We start from the raw sequence: 21,320 nt of genomic DNA, 5'->3' as shown, positions 1-21,320 counted from the left end.
GTCTGCAAGAGCGGTGCTGGCGCCTCGCTCGCGACCCTTTGTTGTCCGGGCGACGCGCGTCCCCGCGCTCCCCACCTGCCGGAGCGCGCGTGCACGGCGGGCGCCCACCAGCCGCTGCGATTGGCTGCAGCGGCCCGGCGCCTGGAGCGCGCGCCCTTCCCTGTGTGTGCGCGGGCACGTCGATACAATACAGAGCATCCTTGCAGGCGGCGCGCACACACACACACATATACACCAGCCAGCCACCAGCCTGCAGCCTGCACGGTGTGAAGAGTGCGACTTGCAGAAGGCTCGCATTGTTTAGCAGGTGTCGAGTCGTCGGAGTTTCCACGGTTGCTGTTTATTTTCATGTCGCTGTGTAAATGCCAGCGATTTCTTCAATGATGGTTGAGATAGGGAGACTGTTTGACGCAGTCGGCGTTCTTCTCCATGTGCCAGTGTTTTCTTCCTAATACGATACACACCCAAGGTTTTCCTCCCCAGTTCAGTCGAGACATGCTCGTTTTTGAGACCGGCGCTTCCTAATGATTACTTAAAGAGGAGTAAGGAGGAAGAATGAAAATGCTTCGCTTTCGCAGTTCCAGCATCAAGTCGTTAAGTCAAGATATCAAATGTACAATCAGACACCTGGATGACACTGAGCTACCTTGTATTATCCAGGTACAGTAGCAAGGATGACAGGTTTAACATTTAGAAATACTGCCACAAATAAACTCGTACTCGAATGATGGGTGGGATTTTTCTTGTGAAGGATCGTTGAAATTGTAATTTTTAAGCGATACGTTATGTACAATGTTTTATTTGCTTGTGAAAAGGTGATCTTTTTTTCTAGGAATATCTTTGCTTTTTAATGAGTTGAACATTTACGACAGATATTTAGCGTGGTAACGTATAAAGAAAACGATTGAAGCTGCGGAAACTCCCCTCCCCTTTACTATAGAGTGACAATGACCACATTATTGTCACCTATGAAATGACAACGATTTGTCATTACTATTACTATTATTAATTGATTAGAATGCTAAATAACTAGAATGCATTTGCTGATTCCAGCTTTTGCCTTACCTGAAATTATTTACTTTAAACAAATATGTATGAGCACGTATGTGGTTTTGGGTCTATTTACCATGAAAATCACAATTTCTTACATTTTTAACCTGCTGGATGTCAGTTGAATAGTTGTACTCTGTTTTCTTTCTGTTATTTATGCACAACGTGTGAAATATCATCTACTTGTGCTGACTGATATGGAATTTATGTTTAAAACAAATGCATTTATTCCATCTATACTTTCTCTCCAAAATTAAATGTTGTTGAAATGGGATATTGTTTCCATTCATGCGATGAATGGTATTAAATACAGAGGAAAATATTTCACAAGTTTCATGTTTATTTCAGTTTCACAATATAATTTAAAGCAATCATTCATATATTGAAGGTATATATATCATTCATATATTGAGGTTTATTTTCCCATTTGTGCTTACTGATGTGATTTGGAAAATTTGTTTAATTTAAATTCCTTAGATATCTGTGAATACAAATCTAAAGGTTTTGTTTGGGACTTGCTCTTAAAATCCATGCTGAAACTGAAATTAGATGGAGGTTCTTGGCTCAGTTATTGTAAATTATGGTCTTTATAGATTAGCAAATATAAATCCTGTAAATACACACCGAAACAGACAACATATACGAAGAGAGAAACAGATTCAATATTTCACCTTAAAGGCTTTTTCAACAGAGCTGGGAAAAATTAGAAATAAAACAAGTTATAAGCTATAAAGAAAGAAGGCTGAGAGAATGAATGCAAAAGTCTGATTTCGAATCATAGCCATACAGCATGAAATCTGGCACTTCTGCCCAACTTCCTCATGCCAACAGAGCTACCCCCATTCACTAGTCCTACCTGCCTGCGGTTGGCCCATATCCCTCTAAACCTTTCCTGTCCATGTACCTGTCCAAATGTCTTTTAAATGTTGTTATAAAAATACACAATTGGTCAGGCAACAGAAAATGAAGAGAGAAACAGTTAATATTTCATCTTGTTGATTTTTCATCAGAGCTGGGGAAAGTTAGAAATAAAACATTTACTGTTACTTATAATTGAGATTAATATATATGGACTGAATAACACAGGTGATGGTGCTGGGTGAAAGGGTAACAAAGGCTAGCAGATAACAAAAGGGTGGTGGAATGGAATCTGAACGAACAAATAAACAATTAGGATCATGAGAAGGCTACTCTGGTCCTTCGCCTGCTCTGCCATCGAGTAAAGTACAGTAATGTATCATCTGATTGGAACTCAGGATCAGTTCCTGTGGATTGGAGGGTAGCTAATGTTATCCCACTTTTTAAGAAAGGCGGGAGAGAGAAAACGGGGGATTATAGACCAGTTAGCCTGACATCGGTGGTGGGGAAGATGCTGGAGTCAATTATAAAAGATGAGATAGCCGCACATTTGGGTAACAGTAACAGGATCGGTCCGATTCAGCATGGATTTACGAAGGGGAAATCGTGCTTGATTAATCTTCTGGAATTTTTTGAAGATGTAACTAGGAAAATGGACAAGGGAGAGCCAGTGGATGTAGTGTACCTGGACTTTCAGAAAGCATTTGATAAGGTCCCACATAGGAGATTTGTGGGCAAAATTAGAGCACATGGTATTGGGGGATAGGGTGCTGACTTGGATAGAAAATTGGTTGGCAGACAGGAAACAAAGGGTAGGAATTAATGGGTCCCTTTCAGAATGGCAGGCAATGACTAGTGGGGTACCGCAAGGCTCGGTGCTGGGACCGCAGCTATTTACAATATACATCAATGATTTGGATGAAGGGATTCAAAGTAACATTAGCAAATTTACAGATGACACAAAGCTGGGTGGCAGTTTGAATTGTGAGGAGGATGCTTTGAGGATTCAGGGTGACTTGGACATGTTGGCCTTTATAACAAGAGGAATCGAATATAGGAGCAAAGAGGTCCTTCTGCAGTTGTACAGAGCCCTAGTGAGACCACACCTGGAGTATTGTGTGCAGTTTTGGTCCACTAATTTGAGGAAGGACATTCTTGCTATTGAGGGAGTGCAGTGTAGGTTTACAAGGTTAATTCCCGGGATGGCGGGACTGTCATATGCTGAGAGAATGGAGCAGCTGGGCTTGTACACTCTGGAGTTTGGAAGGATGAGAGGGGATCTCATTGAAACATATAAGATTGTTAAGGCCTTAAACATGCTAGTGGCAGGAAACATGTTCCCGATGTTGGGGGAGCCCAGAACCAGGGGCCACAGTTTAAGAATAAGGAGTAAGCCATTTAGAACGGAGACGAGGAAACACTTTTTCTCACAGAGAGTGATGAGTCTGCGGAATTCTCTGCCTCAGAGGGCGGTGGGGGAAGGTTCTCTGGATGCTTTCAAGAGAGTGCTAGATAGGGCTCTTAAAAATAGCGGTGTCAGAGGATATGGGGAGAAGGCAGGAATGGGGTACTGATTGGGGATGATCAGCCATGATCACATTGAATGGCGGCTGGCTCAAAGGGCCAAATGGCTTACTCCTACACCTATTGTCTATAACCCCTCTGTACAATCCCAACTATTCTCGGCAGCCTTTCACCCCCTTGCTTATCAAGGATTTCTCCACTAAAATTATTCAAAGCCTGCTTCCAATGTCCTTTGAGAAAAATAGTTCCTAAGGGAAGAAAAACATTTGCCTCTTCTCTGTCTTAAAGTAGTGATCCCTGGTTCTCTCCACATCAATCCTGGCGAATGCCTCAGGATTTCATGTGTTTTATTCAAGTGGCTCTCAGCCTCCCAGCCTGTCCAACATTTCATCATAAGACAATTTACTCATTTTGTGGGTAGACAGAACTACTGGAGAAACTCAGTGGGTGAGGCAGCATCTATGGAGAGAAGGAATAGGCGACGTTTCAGGTCGAGACCCTTCTTCAGATTGATGTCGGGGGGCTGGAAAAAGGAAGGAAAGAGGCGGAGACAGTAGGCTTGTGGGAGAGCTGGGAGGGGAAGGAAGGAGAAAGCAAGGACCATCTGAAAGTGGAGAAGTCAATGTTCATACCGCTGGGGTGTAAAGTACCCAAGCGAAATATGAGATGCTGTTCCTCCAATTTGCGCTGGGCCTCACTATGGCAATGGAGGAGGCCCATGACAGAAAGGTCAGATTCGGAATGGGAGGGGGAGTTGAAGTGCTGAGCCATCGGGAGATCAGGTTGGTTAGGGCAAACTGAGTGGAGGTGTGGGGCAAAGCGATCGCCAAGCCTGAGCTTGATCTCGCAGATGTAGAGAAGTTGACACCTGGAACAATGGATGCAGTAGATGAGGTTGGAGGAGGTGCAGGTGAACCTCTGCCTCAAAGACTGCTTGGGTCCTTGGATGGAGTCAAGGGGGGAGGTAAAGCGACAAGTGTAGCATTTCCTGCGGCTGCAAGGTTCCGTGTATCAGTATAGTAAATCTCTGACCTTCTAAAACTTTTATATCTTTCTTTGCCACAGAAGGTAGTTGAGGCCAGTTCATTGGCTATATTTAAGAGGAAGTTGGATGTGGCCCTTGTGGCTAACGGGATCAGGAGGGTATGGAGAGAAGGCAGGTACGGGATACTGAGTTGGATGATCAGCCATGATCATATTGAATGGCGGTGCAGGCTCGAAGGGCCGAATGGCCTACTCCTGCACCTATTTTCTATGTTTCTTTGTTTAAATAAGATCAATACTGTTCATAATTCCAGACCTGGACCCACTAATGCCTTTCTAAATGAAATATAAACTTCCTCACTATGTATTGATTTCTTCTTTCAATAAACTGTAACATTTAAAGAGTTTTTGTATTTGGTTAATATACCAAGATGGCGCCTGTCTGTGGTGACATGTTGCCAGGAGCACAGCAGAAAATCATCAAATATGGTCGTTCTCAGCTTACCTGTATAAAAGAAACAGCAGAAATTAGTGATGCAACTGACAAACTGCTAACGCTATTGCGATCTACTGGCAGCAACGGAGCTGCTGACTGTAAGGGAATTCCCAATTGCAGGGGAATTCCCGACCGTTGCAGGAACAGTAAGTACTGTACCTGCAAACACTGGGGAGACCTCCATGATGTCCGGAAACGTGGCCGGCGGGCAGGACTTCAAGTCAGACTGAAGCGCTGGGGACTACGACTCCCTCTCCCTACCATTCTACTAGCCAATGTACAATTACTGGAAAATAAAGTGGAGGACTTAAGGTCAAGGCTGCTTTACCAAAGGGAGCTGAGGGAATGCTCTGTGTTCTGTTTCACAGAGACATGGCTCACCCCCAGCTCCCCAGACTCAGCCGTCTAGCCTGAACATTTTTTCACCCATCGTATGGACCGTATGCAGGCTTCTGGGAAAGTGAGAGACGGGCGCGTCTACCTCATGGTCAACTCTTCGTAGTATTCAGACGTGGCAGTTCTGTCTGACTCCTGCTCTCTGCACCAAGAACATCTAGTGGTGAAGTGCCACCCCTTCTACCTCCTGAGAGAATTCACCTCCATCATCCTGACCACGGTCTACATCCCACCCCAGGCAGACGTCCGTCTATCATTGGAGAAGCTACACGCTGTGGTCAACAAGCACCATACAACGTACCCCGAAGCCAACCTGAAAAAACTCACTCTGAAACTGCCACCAATATATCGCCTGCAGCACCAGAGGATTAAACACCCTTGACCACTGCTATGCGACTATCAAGGATACCTATCGCTCTTACCCTCGCTCTCACTTCGGGAAATCCGACCATTCAGCGGTGCTGCTTTTTCTGCATACAGGCAGCAACTGAAGAAAGCACCCGCTGAGGTGAGGACTGTACAGAGCTGTTCTGGGTAGGCAGAGGAACAACTACAGGACTGCTTGGAGTCAGTAGACAGGGCAATGTTTGTGACTTGGCAACGGACCTGAATAAATATGCCACAGTCGTTACAGACTTCATAAGGAAATATGTGGAGGACTGTGTTCCCACAAAAACCTTCCAAATGTTTCCCAACCAGAAGCCTTGGATGAAGCAGGAAATCCGCATTTTTCTGAGGACCAGATCCCGGGCATTCAGGTCTGGTGATGCAGAGGTCGATAAGAAGTCCAGATACATCCTTGACAAGGCCATCAAAAAGGCTAAAAGGGACTTCCGCTCAAAGCTGGAGGATGGAGCAGGTGTTCAGCAACTGTGGCAGTCTTGAATGCCATCATCTCCTACAAGGTGAAACCAGGAGGCAGCTCAAGTGTCAGCGAAGCATCACTCCCTGACGAGCTTAATGTGTTCTACGCACGCTTTGATAGGGATCTGATGTGCCTTCCCGATGCCCTGATGGTATTACAGTCACAGTCACAGAGGCCGACGTCAGAAGATCCTTCAGGAGGGTGAACACGTGGAAAGCACCTGGACCTGATGGTATACCCGGTCGAGTTCCCAAAACCTGTGCAGCCCTACTGGCTGGGGTTTTTGCAGACATTTTCAACCTCTCACTACTGAGGTCTGAGGTTCCCACCTGCTTTAAGAGGGAATCAATAATACCGATGCCCATGAAAAGTAAGGTGACGTGCCTCAACGTCTATCGACCAGTGGCACTAACGTCTGTGGTGATGAAATGCTTTGCGAGGTTGATTATGGTGGATATCAACTCCTACCTCAACAAGAACCTCAACCCCCTACAGTTTGCCTACTGTCACAAGAGGTCAATGGAGGATGCGATCTCACTGGCTCTCCACTCCGCACTGGACCACTTGGACAATAAAAATACTTATGTCAGGCTGTTGTTTATAGACTACAGCTCCGCGTTCAATACCATCATCCCTTCCAAGCTGGTTACCACCCTCGTGGGGGTCCCTCGACTCTGTGATTCTCCCCCTCTACATCAGGGGCTTTTATTTTATGTGGCTGTGTGTCTTGTTGCTTTTCACTTAATATGTCTGTATGGTAACTCAAGTTTCACTGTACCTTAATTGCTGACAATAAACTGACCCTGAAACCTTGAACAGTTAACCATGCACAAAAGGATATAATTGCAGGAATGGAGAGTTCTTGGAGGGTTTTAGATTTAGAAAATATTACAAATATGGGAGAGGGTAATCCAGGGAGGGATGAGCAGGAAGGAACTGCAGATGCTGGTTTACACCGAAGATAGACACAAAATGCTGGAGTAACTCAGCGGGACAGGCAGCATCTCTGAGTACAGAGATGCTGCCTGTCCCGCTGAGTTGCTCCAGCATTTTGTGTCTATCCAGGGAGGGATGTTATCCCTGGAATCAATATCTTAAATATAAAGTTTGAGTCTAAATTAGCATATGTACAGAAGAATTTCAGGTGAAATTGTCAAAGTCAAACTCACTGTCGAAAGAACATTCTATCTGAATATCCATGTCATATATATCTCCCATTGGGATGCTGAATGTAATTGAAAAACATGGCTGATGTAGAATTTATTGAACAGTGCGTTAGAGACACCAGTTTTCAAGAGACGGACGAGTGCTCATTGTGTCTGATGTTACAAAGGACTTTGTAAACTAAAACCAACATTTTATATTTGCATTCCTGCTTGTCCTTGAATTTCTGTTTATTCATTTAATGGGAGAAAAGCAAGAGCTGGTGAATGTTTTGGTGAATAACTTAATCCATGTGCACGGCAATGCTCTTTAAAATATTAGTATTGTCTAATACTTACATCTCAATGCAAATGACTTAAATACAAACATTCTAAGGTGATCTTATAATAGAACATGGAACATGGAATAATACAACAAAAGTACAGACCCTGTGGACAACAATGTCTGTGCCAATCTAAAGTCAAGATAAACTAATCATATCTGCCTGCACATGACTCATATCACTACATAGAAAAATAGTTGCTGGAGTAGGCCATTCGGCCCTTCAAGCCAGCACCGCCATTCAATATGATCATGGCTGATCATCTAAAATCAGTACCAGAACATGGATACAGCATTGATGAAACAAGGGTATTATCAGAATAACAAGGGACTTGAAATTTTTGGTTTTTGTTCACTGGTGCAGGAAAGGTAGACAGAGAAAATTATGAAAGAATTAGAAAAGTTAAACATTAAAAATCAAATCCTGCTTTTTCCCCATATTCCTTGATTCCATTTGCCCTCTCTTGAAAACATCCAGTGAATTTGCCTCCACTGCCTTCTGTGGCAGAAAATTCCACAGATTCACAACTCTCTGGGTGAAAAAATGTTTCTTCATCTCTGTCCTAAATGGCCCCCTTATTCTTAAATTGTGACCCCTGGTTCTGAACTCCCCCAACATCGGGAACATTTTTCCTGCATCTAGCCTGTCCAATCCTTTAAGAATTTTATATGTTTCCAAAAAATTCCCTCTCATCCTCTCAAATCCAGTGAACACAAGCCCAGCCAACCCATTCTTTCATCATATGTCAGTCCCACCATCCTGGTGAACCTACGCTGCACTCCCTCAATAGCAATAATGTCCTTCCTCAAATTAGGAAACCAAAATTGCACACAATACTCCAGGTGCGATCTCACCTGGGCCCTATACAACTGCAGTAGGAACTCCTTGCTCCTTGCTCCTAAGCACAAATCCTCTCGCAATGAAGGCCAACATGCTTTCTTCACTGCCTGCTGCATGCGTACTTTCAGTGACTGATGTACAAGCACACCCAGGTCTCGTTGCACCTCCCCTTTTCCTAATCTGACACCATTCAGATAATCTGCCTTCCTGTTCTTGCCACCAAAGTGGATAACCTCACATTTATCCACATTACACTGCATCTACCAACTCACCCAACCCATCCAAGTCACCCTGCAGCCTCATAGCATCCTCATCGCAGCTCACACTGCCACGCAGCTTTGTGTCATCCGCAAACTTGGAGATGTCACATTTAATTCCATTGTCTAAATCGTTAATACATATTGTAAATAACTGGGGTACCAGCACCGAGCCTTGCAGCAACCCACTAGTCAGTCACTGCCTACCATTCGGAAAAGGACCTACTCTTAATTCCTACTCTTTGCTTCCTGTCTGCCAACCAGTTTGCTATCCATGTCAATACCCTACCCCCAATACTATGTGTTCTAATTTTGCACATTAAACTCTTGTGTGGGACTTTGCCAAAGTCCAGACACACCATATCCACTGGCTCTCCCTTATCCATTCTAATTGTTACATCTTCAAAAAAGTCCTGGAGATTAGTCAAGCATGATTTCCCCTTCATAAATCCATGCTGACTTCAAGCTTACCCATGTGTCTATCTAAGTCTCTTAAGCGCCGCTATTGCACATGTCTCCACCACCATCCAGGTTCCCAGCACCCACTGCTCTCAATGTAAAAAATAACCTGTCATGCACCTTTAACCTTTAACTTTGCCCTTCTTACCTTAAAACTATATCCTTTGGTCTTTGACATTGTCTGATTCATATATATATATATATATATATATATATATACTCCTGGATTATTAGACCCCGCTCACTCGTGTAGACTTTGATGCAAAGGTTAAAGGAATGGTTGATTTGATGGCAGAAGATTTGATGGTTCAGCGTTCACAAGAGAGCTAGTGGAGGTGCACAAAATGCTTTGTGTATTTTTATGACAGTGGGAACCTTGTGCAGAGGTTTCTGCAGAACCTGGAGCCTGTATGTTCAAGAATGGGAATGATGGGGAGCTCCTTAATACACTTGAATGCTCTGTGCAGCATCTGAGGATGATATTTCAGTTTACATTGCAGCACCAACAGACATTGCCCAGTGTTTGATTGCCAATGTGATTTTCCTGAAGGAAAAATGACTCGGCTTGCTGTAATTTTCATTACTGGATTCCACTGAGTTGATCAAGTAGATTTGAGCGCCATACAGTATGTAATGCAGTGTGGATGCCAAATACAGGCTTTCGCCGAGAGGTTAAAGAACCTCTTTCTTTTTCCACAGATCCTACCTGACCTGCTGAGTATTTCCAGTATTTTCTATTTTTATTTTGGAGTTTCAGCATCTACGTTTTTTTTTTGCTGTATGCTTTTGAGTTAGATGGTAGGTGGGGCTAACAATGATTAGTTTATCAGTTTCAAAATAATGCTTGATTGCCTTTAAGATTAGAGAGGAATTTCCAGAAGTCTGTTCACTCATTTAGACGATAGACAATAGACAATAGGTGCAGGAGTAGGCCATTCGGCCCTTCGAGCCAGCACCGCCTTTCAATGTGATCATGGCTGATCATCCACAATCAGTACCCCGTTCTTACCTTCTCCCCATATCACTTAACTCCACTATCCCTAAGAGCTCAATCTTACTCTCTTGAAAGCATCTAGAGAACCAGCCTCCACAGCCCTCTTTGAAGCAGTGAATTCCACACATTCACAACTCTCTGTGTGAAAACGTTTTTCCTCGTCTCCGTTCTAAATGGCTTACCACTTATTCTTAAACTACGGCCCCTGGTTCTGGACTCCCCCAACATCGGGAACATGTTTCCTGCCTCTAGCGTGTCCAAACCCTTAACAATCTTGTATCTTTCAATGAGATATCCTCTCATCCTTCTAAACTCCAGAGTGTACAAGCCCAGCTGCTCCATTCTCTCAGCATATGACAGTCCCGCCATCCCGGGAATTAACCTCGTGAACCTACTCTGCCCTCCCTCAATAGCAAGAATGTCCTTCCTCATGTTTGGAGATCAAATCTGCACACAATACTCCAAGCGTGGTCTCACTAGGGCCCTGTACAACAGCAGGAGGACCTCTTTGCTCCTATACTCAACTCCTCTTGTTATGAAGGCCAACATGCCATTCGCTTTCTTCACTGCCTGCTGTACCTGCTTGCTTACTTTCAATGACTGATGAACAAGGACCCCCAGATCCCGTTGTACTTCCCCTTTTCCCAACGACACCATTTAGATAATAATCTGCCTTCCTGTTTTTGCCACCAAAGTGGATAACCTCACATTTATCCACATTAAACTGCATCTGCCATGCATCTGTCCACTCACCCAACATGCCCAAGTCACCCTGCATCCTCATAGCATCCTCCTCACAGTTCACACAGCCACCCAGCTTTGTGTCATCTGCAAATTTGCTAATGCTACTTTTAATCCCTTCATCCAAATCATTAATATATATTGTAAATAGTTGCGGTCCCAGCACCAAACCTTGTGGTGCCCCACTAGTCACTGCCTGCCATTCTGAAAGGGACCCGTTAATTCCTACCCTTTGTTTCCTGTCTGCCAACCAATTTTCTATCCAAGTCAGCACCCTATCCCCCAATACCATGTGCTCTAATTTTGCCCACAAATCTCCTATGTGGGACCTTATCAAATGCTTTCTGAAAGTCCAGGTACACTACATCCACTGGGTCTCCCTGGTCCATTATCCTGGTTACATCCTCAAAAAATTCCAGAAGATTAGTCAAGCATGATTTCCCCTTCGTAAATACATGCTGATTCGGATCGATCCTGCTACTGCTATCCAAATGTGCTGCTATTTCATCTGATGTTTTGATTTTTGATGGGGTGGAAAGTGGAAAATTAAATAGGAGTGCACTGGTCTGCATCCTGTTGGAATGGAGCATGTGGTTGAGTTAATGGTTTGGACCTTATGATTAATTGGGAGCTGGTTGCCTCTAAACCTAGTTAGAAATTGCACGTTTTCCTTGAGTCTTGCAGCACGAACTTAGACACCTTGCTGGAAGATTTCACCCTGACATGACCCTTGACATTGTTGCATTATGCAGACATAAATGTGATGCCACATCAGGTGGTCAAGATTAATCCATTTTCCATAACTCGAGCCACAAAATCAGGCAAAAAAAGTGACATTCGACAAAAAATATCTCCAATCTTTAGCGCAACTGCATGGAATTTAAAAATGGTCAGAGACTTTTGAAAATTTACAAAAGCTCAAGAACAACTTTGTAAACATTTAAATAATAAATAAACAAATTAGAATTAAAAAAAATTTGGAAACCATTTAAATTAACAAATCTATGGGAAAGTCTTCAGTTAGCAAGCTGAGTAAAATTAGCTATTCAAAAATTAGCTAATACAAGAAATTTAATTGCAAATGAAGAGTTGGTCCAAATTGAGTTTTTCCCCAACATTTTTCTGTGTTTATTTTACATATTGATGATCTGGTTTTGGTTGAATAAGTTTTTTATTGTACAAAAATAATAGCCAGGTGATCCATCAAAATTGCTCAAAGGTGAATGGATGAGAAAATATGTCTGAAAATATTTCATTGAAATATTTCAAATAAATATTTTCTGAATAGCCTATAGTTTAACTAGGAATTATCTTCAGACCTTTGATATTATCTTGATATATGTTCTGCCTGACAAAACAATAATTTCCTCTGCTTTTCTCCCCCCAAGTCTTCATTGAAACATAGAAAATAGGTGCAGGAGTAGGCCATTCGGCCCTTCGAGCCTGCACCGCCATTCAATATGATCATGGCTGATCATCCAACTCAGTATCCTGTACCTGCCTTCTCTCCATATCCCCTGATCCCTTTAGCCACAAGGGCCACATCTAACTCCCTCTTAAATATAGCCAATGAACTGGCCTCAACTACATTCATAAATGTTAGCAGTTATTAATTAAGCTGCGTGTTTTGTTCTTGTACACCATGTTCTTGTACAACATCTTCTTGGACAACATGTTTACACGTTCACCATCTTTTAATAAACTCTTACCTCTCTGGGTTATCGATTAATTTATGACAAAGTTCATTGAGTGAAATATCATAGAAATTCCTGTCTAAAATAGATAGCTTAACAGTGTGGATCCATAGAGAGCAGTTCATAATGTAACACAATGAGCCAATATCAATGGATGGCTGCGACATAGTTTAATCTCAAAGGAACAGCACCTTTTGAGCAAAATGCAAGTATTCATGATGCAGTATGCATTTCTCTGTTTGACCTTATGTTGCAAGCTTTCAGCATAAAATGCCACTTCAATTTAAGATATCCTTCAAATATTTGCAGAATTCTTACAGCAAGAGCAAGCAGAGCCAATGGGCTGATTACTAAATAGTAAAACTGACCCTCGGGTTAAACTAGTGTAGTCACATCAGTTAGTTATTATTTTTGACAGTCCAATGTCTGCAACTCCTATTCTTCCCATTGGTTCCTTGGTTGGATTTCTTGAGGGCACAATGTAGTTTAGGCCGTATATTTGGATAGCTGGATGTGCTGTCGTGAATCAAAGCGTTTAAATGGCTGTGAGAAACCCTGATAACTCATCGATAATGAGTTCAAAGAATTTATGGCAATGTCACTGTCATCCTAATGGACATTTGTTTGGCTTTATTATATGCATCTTGGACTCTTTATCATGATTTATAGATGATAGTGTGGATTTCAGAATTGTTGCCTTTGAGCCAGATGGCTGCTACTTCAGAGATTTATTATTACAGCCTTTCTGTTGAGAAATAAAACCTAAATCCTGCACGTTCTCTTTAATGAACATAAAGGCCAATATTTTTTTAGGAGAGGCTTGCTGCCTGCAATGTTCACCCTCTGGCTGCTGATTATGTATTTTGTAGTTTCATGGGGCACATTTCCTCAAAGGTGACCTGATTGGTGAGGTCAAGGGCATTGTAGTAACCCTGCCCTTGAAGTCCATTCTCTTTGGAATGAATGGTGGCAGTGAAGATTCAATTGTCTTCAACAGGCAGATTTAGTTTAGTTTAGTTTAGAGATACAGCAGGCTTAGGAAAAAGGCTCTTCAGTCCACCAAGTCTACGTCAACCATTGCTCATCCGTTCATACTATTTTTATGTTATCCTACTTTCGTATCCACTCCTTATACATAAAGAGGCAATTTACAGAGACCAATTAAGCTACAAACCCACATGTTTTTAGGTTGATGGAGGAAACTGGAGCACCCGTCTTTCTTACAGTTTGGCTTTCTTCTCAACCAATTGTTCAAGCGCTTTTGATTGCAACATGCGCCTTAATTTAGTTCAACAAAGAAACTGACAAGTTACTAAAGAAACCCACATGGTCATGGAGATCGTACAAACTACACACAGGTAGCACCCGGATCTCTGGTGCTGTAAGGCAGCAGTTTTACCAGCTGTGTCACTGTTACGCCCCTAAAGGTAAAATTTCAGTGTAAATGCTGGGAAACTGCAGAAGTTCATATTTCTTCATTGGACTGGTTGTGGAGCACAACATTGGAATGCTGATGGCAATGTCTGTGTAGATGTTTAGCTCGTTCACAACTGTGCTTAACCCGGAGACCCAAATATCTGAAGAAGGGTCCCGACCCGATCATCACTTACCTATGTTCTCTAGAGATCCTGTCTGACCCTCTGAGTCACTCCAGCATTTTGTGTCTATCTTTAGACCCAAATGTCTGCATTTTTGGAGGAAAATTTGAGTCAATAGATTGTGTGGTACCACTTGAAGAAAAGTGGGGATTTTCTCCCTGGCTCCTAAGAAATTATATGTCTGCCACATAGTTGTGGGATAAGCTCATTTGACCTTATCCTCACTAATCTGTCAGTTGTAGATACACCTGTCCATTATTAAGATACATCTCTGTGGCTGCTCAAAATCCCACCAAAATAAATTGCTCAGACTTTTTTAAAATCTTGCATTAGGAAATTGATATCTGGACTACTAAATTTTAACCAGTCACCCACCAGTTTGGACATGGCAGCTGACCAACATGATGTAAATGAGAATAGGGATTAAAATAGCATAACATCAAGCCTGTAAAACTGGGTACCTTTGATACCCATCTCCTAATATCTACCCAAAACTCGCTTCCATTTAAACACCCTGACTCCACCTCATGGTGTTTGAAAAGACAACATTGTTCCTTTCAGACGGATAGACTTAAACTACTACTCCTCTCCATGCACAACTTGGTCTATTCTCTAATCTTAAAGGCAACATTACTATTTAAGATACAATTATAAAGTAATATCTCCCAGATTTGAGAATATACAGTGAAATGTCAATACAAAAGTATTTTGCCTAGAACCTAGGTCAGAAATTGAATGTCAGCTTAAAAATTATCCATGCGAATGAATCAAATCTTTTTAGATGTTAATAATTTGAGTGTAATACATTTTGGATCTGGATTGCCAAAGCATTTAAAAATACTTGAAATATATTTAATTATTTAATATACTAATAAATAATTTTAAATGTATTTCATTCCTGTTTTCGCACATCCTGGCCAGCAATAGAATATTATCACCGATTAAATGTAAAAATGCTTTACTAACTATTATTGAATTTTTAATAGTTTTTGTAGAGCAAGTAACTAGGAAACCCCAAATAATGTTATGTTTATTGCTAGGGGAATTGACTCCTGGAGTCCAGTGTATGATATTGGATTGCTTATTAAAGGCAGAATGTTAATGTATTGGACACGGTTCAGAGAAGGTTTACTACATTGCCCTCCATAATGCTTTGGACAAAGACCCATCATTTATTTATTTGCCTCTGTACTCCATAATTTGAGATTTGTAATAGAAAAAAATCACATGTGGTTAACGTGCACATTGTCAGATTTTAATAAAGGCATTTTTATACATTTTGGTTTCACCATGTAGAAATTACAGCAGTGTTTATACATAGTCCCCCTCATTTTGGCACCATAATGTTTGTAGAACCCTGGAATGAGTGGGTTTTCTTATGAGGATATATTGGACAGGCTTAGCTTGTATCCTCTGGTGTTTAGAATAGTGTCACGGTGGCATAACAGTTTATTCTATTTCCTCGCAGGCTCAGGATTGATGTTGACATTGAAGATTTTACATATTCCCCTATGACGTGTGTTTCCTCTGAATACCCTGATTTTCCTCAAAAGGTGCATTAATTAGCTACTGTGAATCACCCCTAGTAGGTAAATAGCAAAAAGAATGAAAGAGGATTCCTTGACAGGGTGGATGTAGTTGGAAAAGTGAGCCTAAGAATGGCAAATGAAATTTAACTCGGATGAGTGTGAGGTGTTGCATTTTGATACATCAAACCGGGGCAGGACTTGCACAGTAAATAGCAGAACCTTTGAGAGTGTTGTACAACAGAGGTATCTGGGAGCATAGGTGCATGGTTCCCTGAGTCAGGTGGACAGGGTGGTGAAGAAAATGTGTATGAGGAAACTGCAGATGCTGGTTTAAACCGAAGATAGACACAAAATACTGGAGTAACTCAGCGGGACAGGCAGTATCTCTGGGGAGAAGGAATGGGTGACGTTTTGGGTTGAGACGTGGTGAAAAAAATGTTTGGAACGCTTGCCTTCATTGGGAATGGTATTGTGTAAAAAAAGTTGGGACATCATGATACAGCTGCACAGGTCCTTGGTGAGACCACTTTTAAAGTATTCTGTGCAGTTCTGGCAGGAAGGATATCATTAAGTTGGGTGTCCTTTCTAACTTATAGACAGTCTTTTTCCCAGGGTAGAGCATTCTAAAACTAGAGGGCATCGGTTTAAGATGAGAGGATAGTTTAAGAGGGACCTCAGGGGCAGCTTTTCAATTCAGAATGTAGTCTGTATCTGGAATGAGCTGCCAGTGGAAGCTATAAAAGCAGATGCATTTATGACTTTCAAAAGGCCTTTGGGAAGATACATGGATAAGAAGGGTTTTGACTCTCTGACTTAGTTTTAATTTAGTTTAGAGATACAATGTGGAAACAGGCTTTTTGTCCCATCAAATCCACTCCAAGCAGCGATCACCCATACACTAGTTCTATCTTGCACACTAGGGACAATTTACAGAAGCCAATTAACCTACATTTTAACCATCTGAGGAAATTGATTGCTACCTCAGAATGACATATTCCCTACTATTTAAGGATCCGGACAGTTTTGCTGGCTTAGACTCTTGGTGAATGCCATTTGTGCCAATTTGCAGAACGATACGACTAATTTTTCTGGATAATTTGGAATCCCCGCAAATGCTTGCTTCGAATGAGTATGGAAAAGTTAATTCGAGCCTTGTTTCTCATCTCTATAACTGATTGGAGTGGGTGGTCCTTTCATTTAACAGGTGGTTTTGATCAGTTGATGGAGGAACCAACCCTGAGCAATGTTTTCTTTCCTCACACTCCAGACCTCGAGAAGCCAAATTTAGTGCCCGAGCACAGACCGCCTGTTTTATTAGTATGTGTAGACACATTTTAAAAGTGTGTTATGTCATCGGAAAAGTGGAGCGGGTCCTTCTGAAGAAGAATACACCAATTTTCAGCCACTGTATGGTATTTTCCCCCTAATTTGTCTATTTTCAGAGCAGGTGCAGCAAACAGGCACTTCATTGGGCAAAGTGTATCCTCTGATTCTGTTCAGTAAATGCTAAAGGAATGGTTGGGTCTCAGATATTACACATTTCACCAGAAGTATTTGAAAATTACTCTTTGTCGTTACTTTGTATATCATTATTGCCAAATTATAATGGAAATAGCACATTGGTAAACCAAAGACCTGAATTAATCCTTTGGAAGACATGTACTGTACTTCATAAAAATGCATGAAAGGAATCACTTTAAGCTGAAACATCCAATATCTCATTAATAAAGATTGTATTGGCTGATTTAAACATTTAGTGACTTTTTATGTTACAATAAGAGTTCCTGCCACAAATTGGTACTGCTTTCAACACTTGATTAATTATTTCAGTTGTGTTTTGAATTGGGGACTGAGCAAAACTGAGTGAAGCTCCTTTGTTACATTTGACATGGGTGGTTTGTGTTCTGAATTCTATTTGTGTTCTGAATTCTGCCTTCTATAGTGTTTCTGAATCAATAAAAAGACATTTGTTAAGTGTTACAAGCAGACCTTTAGAAATTGAAGTTGGTTTTGTGCAATGTAATCAGTACTTAGAATTTGTAATTTGCCAAGATTTTGTTACATTAAATTGATGGCTTGTTGTTTTGTACTATATTGTGACACTGAATAAGATGGAGCTAAGACAGTTGAGATGTTCCTTCCAATGCATTAGTTGATGCACTGTTTAATTTTTTATTAAACTCCATGAATGCTTCATAGCAGTTACTATTTCAACCTAGTATAGTTCAAACAAATCAAAGGATGAAGAAATAATTCTTGCCCAATGCATCAGATTGTTAAAGAGCATCCAAGCTGGCCAGTGGCACAGGGCTAGTTAACAATCATGTCATGTGGGGTTCATTAGGGAAGGGTGACCATAATATCATAAAAATCATTTAGACAGAAAGTGAAATTGTTCATTCCAAAACCAGGATCCTGATTCAAGGAAACAATGAAGGTATGAGCAGTGAGTTGGCTGTGATAGATTGAAGAGCTATTTAAAAAACATGATGTTAGATAGGTAATGGCTAACATTTAGGGTACCTGAGTAGGAACTACACATAGTGTACATTACTACCTGGTGTAAAATTACAAAAGGAAAAGTCACTTAACCATGGCTCACAAAATAAATTGAGGATAGTTTTCGATCCAAAGAGGAGACACATTGTAATATTATAAACAGTAGCAAATATGAACATTGGGAAAAGATTAGATTTCAGCAAGGAAGAACAAAGACTGATAAAGAGAGCAAAAATAGAGTATGAGAACAAAACTTAAAATAGAGCATAAATGTTCTGCAAAAGGCTTGTAGAAAAATTAAAAAACATAAAGATCATGAAGTCGGATGTACTGTAGGTACTCTACAGTCAGAAATGGGAGAATCGTGTTGGGAACATGGAAAATGTTGAGAGAATAAACAAATACTTTGGATCTGTCTTTGGAAAAGTACGCAAGAGAGGGGGGGAGAGGGGGGAGGAGAGGTGAGAGAGGTGGAGGGTGGAGTGGGGGGAGAGAGGAGGAAGGGAGGATGGGTAGAGGAGGTGGGGAGGAGGGGAAAGGAGGGGGAAGGGGGGAGAGGGGGGAAAGGTGAGACGTAACTCGCAGCGCGTGGAAAACTGCCCAGCAGGCTGCACGTTGAAAACAATGCGCAGCTGGCCGTGAGGAGCAGAGCCACTGTGACGTCATCAGCTTGTTAACTTTAAAAAATATTTCAGATTTGTGACCAATTTTAATAAATAATTTGGGAAATAATGCATCAGGTTTTCAGATGAGGCAATTTTTGACATCATGGCGTAAATCTCTATCGGAATATGTAAATATGTCACCGTTAGCCCGTCGTGTTTTCGAGGAGATCTGAATCACACACAAACATCACACAAACACACAAATATACACACACACATAAATACACATCCAAGATCAGTTTCATGTATAAAGATAGAATAGTTCCTATGGATTTCAGAGTAGACAATGTAACTTTTTTTTAAATGAGGGAGGGTGAAAACAGAAACCTGTAGGCTGTTTAGTTTGTGGGGAAAAATGCAATTTTAAAGGGTGGGATAACAGGTCACTTGGAAAATGTCATCAGGATTAGACAAAGTCAATATGGATTTCTGAAAGGGAGATTGTGTTTCGATAAATATACTGCAGTTTTTTGAAAATGTAACTTGTAGAATAGATAAGGGAAAGCAATGGATGTAGTGTACTTGGATTTTGAAAAGTCTCCAAGACACACAAAAAAAGTGCACAGTATTGGAGGTAATGTATTGCCATAGATTGAAAATTGGTTGACAGATGGGAAACAGAATGTGGGAATATGTGAGTCTTTTTGTCATGGAGGTGATAACCTGTTGGGTACCTCAAGGATCAGTGCTTGGGCCTCAGCTATTCATAATTAATATCAAAGATTTGGCCGAGGGAACAAAATATAATATTTCAAAATGTGCTAATGACACTAAACCCAATGGGATTGTGAATTGCGAGGAGGGTGCAAAGAGGCTTTAAGGCAACTTAAATAGATTGAGGAACAAAAGCTTGCCAGATGCAATGTAATATGGATAAGTATGAAGTTATTCACATTGATAGGTACAGCAAAAGGCAGCATATTATTTAAATTATAGTAGATTGGGTAACTTGATGGACACCGATCACTGAAACCAAACATACAGCAAAAAGTTAAGAATGCACGTGGTGTGTTGGCCTTCATAGCAAGTGAATTTGTGTACAGGAGCAAGGATGTCTTGATTTATTTATACAAGGAATTGGAGTAGCGTGCAGTTTTGATGTTTTATTATAAGAAAATATATATTTATCATAGAAGGAGCGCAGCAAAGATTCACCAGATTGATTCCTGGAATGGCAAGATTCGTGCATGAGGAGAGATTATTTTGATTAAATTTGTATTTACTACTGTTTAGAAGAATGAGGTCACGGTTAGGCTGTCAACATGTGTAAAAGTCACTAGGAACATTACAGTCCATAACTTTATCATATGTGCTTCCTGTTAATAATAATGTAAATAAAGTTATCCACTCATTAAGAAATGGTAATTAAAATCTGTAATAAAAACTAGAGACAGTTTTGTATTGTTAGGGTTACAGTTTAATAGTACAGTGGGATGCAGCAGGGGCTACTTTCTTTTGTGTGAGCCTAGATACCTTGAGTTGCTCCTGCTCTTAATTTCCACTCCAATCTCCACAGCAAGAGAGAGACACACACACACACACACACACACACACACACACACACACACACACACACACACACACACACACACACACACACCACCCCCCCCCCCCCCCCCCCCCCCCCTGCACTGAATAGACAAATGCCAAAGCTTAGGGTGAATTTTAGAGGGTGACAGAGCAGTGTGCTTAGTTGGGGAGTGGAACTTTGGCCACTGTGATAGTAGCCTCTGATGCATCTTGGGAGAATTTGTGGCATAATATAAAGACAACAAAATCACTTAATCAATATTAGAGAATTTCTACAGAATTTTAATCTAAAAAGAGTAAATGCTGTGCAACGGTGAAATGTTTTTGTCTCACCTCATCTGCTGCTGGAAACCTCTTCCAAGTCAGTGGTATCTCTCTACTTGATTATCCATTGCACTCCTGGACCACTGCTCTCATTCCACTCTTCAGAAACTTGAACGCCTTATGGGCCTGTCCCACTTAGGCGACTGCAGGAGACTATGCAGTCAACACATGGTCGCCACATATTCGTGGGTAGCTGCCGGAGAGTCGCCTTCATGGTCGCGATGAGTTCCCGCATTCTGGGAACGAGTCGCGGCCTCATTATAGTCGCCGCTAATTTTTCACCATGTTGAAAAATTAGCGGCGACTAGAATGAAGACCCCATGGAGAGTAGCGAGAAATCTCGTGCCGTAGGTGGGTCACCAGAAGGTCCTAATGGGTTGCCAGGAGGTCAAAGGTTCTCGGAGGTTCTCGTAGGTTGTAGCCGGTGCTGACCGGTGAATTTCATTGGCTCATTTGGAAAAAAATGGTGAGCAGTAGTTTTCAGAACCAAGGATAACTGACCGGTAATGTTCATATCCGCCGCGCTTCACA

At 41.5% G+C, this 21,320-nt stretch overlaps 1 protein-coding gene across 2 annotated transcripts in view; it reads left to right on the top strand.

The window, feature by feature from the left end:
• Positions 1–216: 216 nt before the first annotated feature.
• The window catches only part of frmd3 (FERM domain containing 3), a 162,304-nt gene continuing 141,200 nt past the window's right edge, over positions 217–21,320 (top strand). For both annotated transcript variants that reach the window (XM_033017626.1, XM_033017625.1), the window contains exon 1: positions 217–660. In XM_033017626.1, the coding sequence (XP_032873517.1) occupies positions 556–660 (105 nt within the window). In that variant the 5' untranslated portion in view covers positions 217–555. The remainder of the gene's footprint in view (positions 661–21,320) is intronic.

The sequence above is a fragment of the Amblyraja radiata genome, chromosome 3, assembly GCF_010909765.2.
Source record: "Amblyraja radiata isolate CabotCenter1 chromosome 3, sAmbRad1.1.pri, whole genome shotgun sequence".
NCBI classification, from domain to species: domain Eukaryota; kingdom Metazoa; phylum Chordata; class Chondrichthyes; order Rajiformes; family Rajidae; genus Amblyraja; species Amblyraja radiata.
Note: the sequence above shows the minus strand (reverse complement) of the source record. Positions and strands in the feature narration are given on the sequence as shown.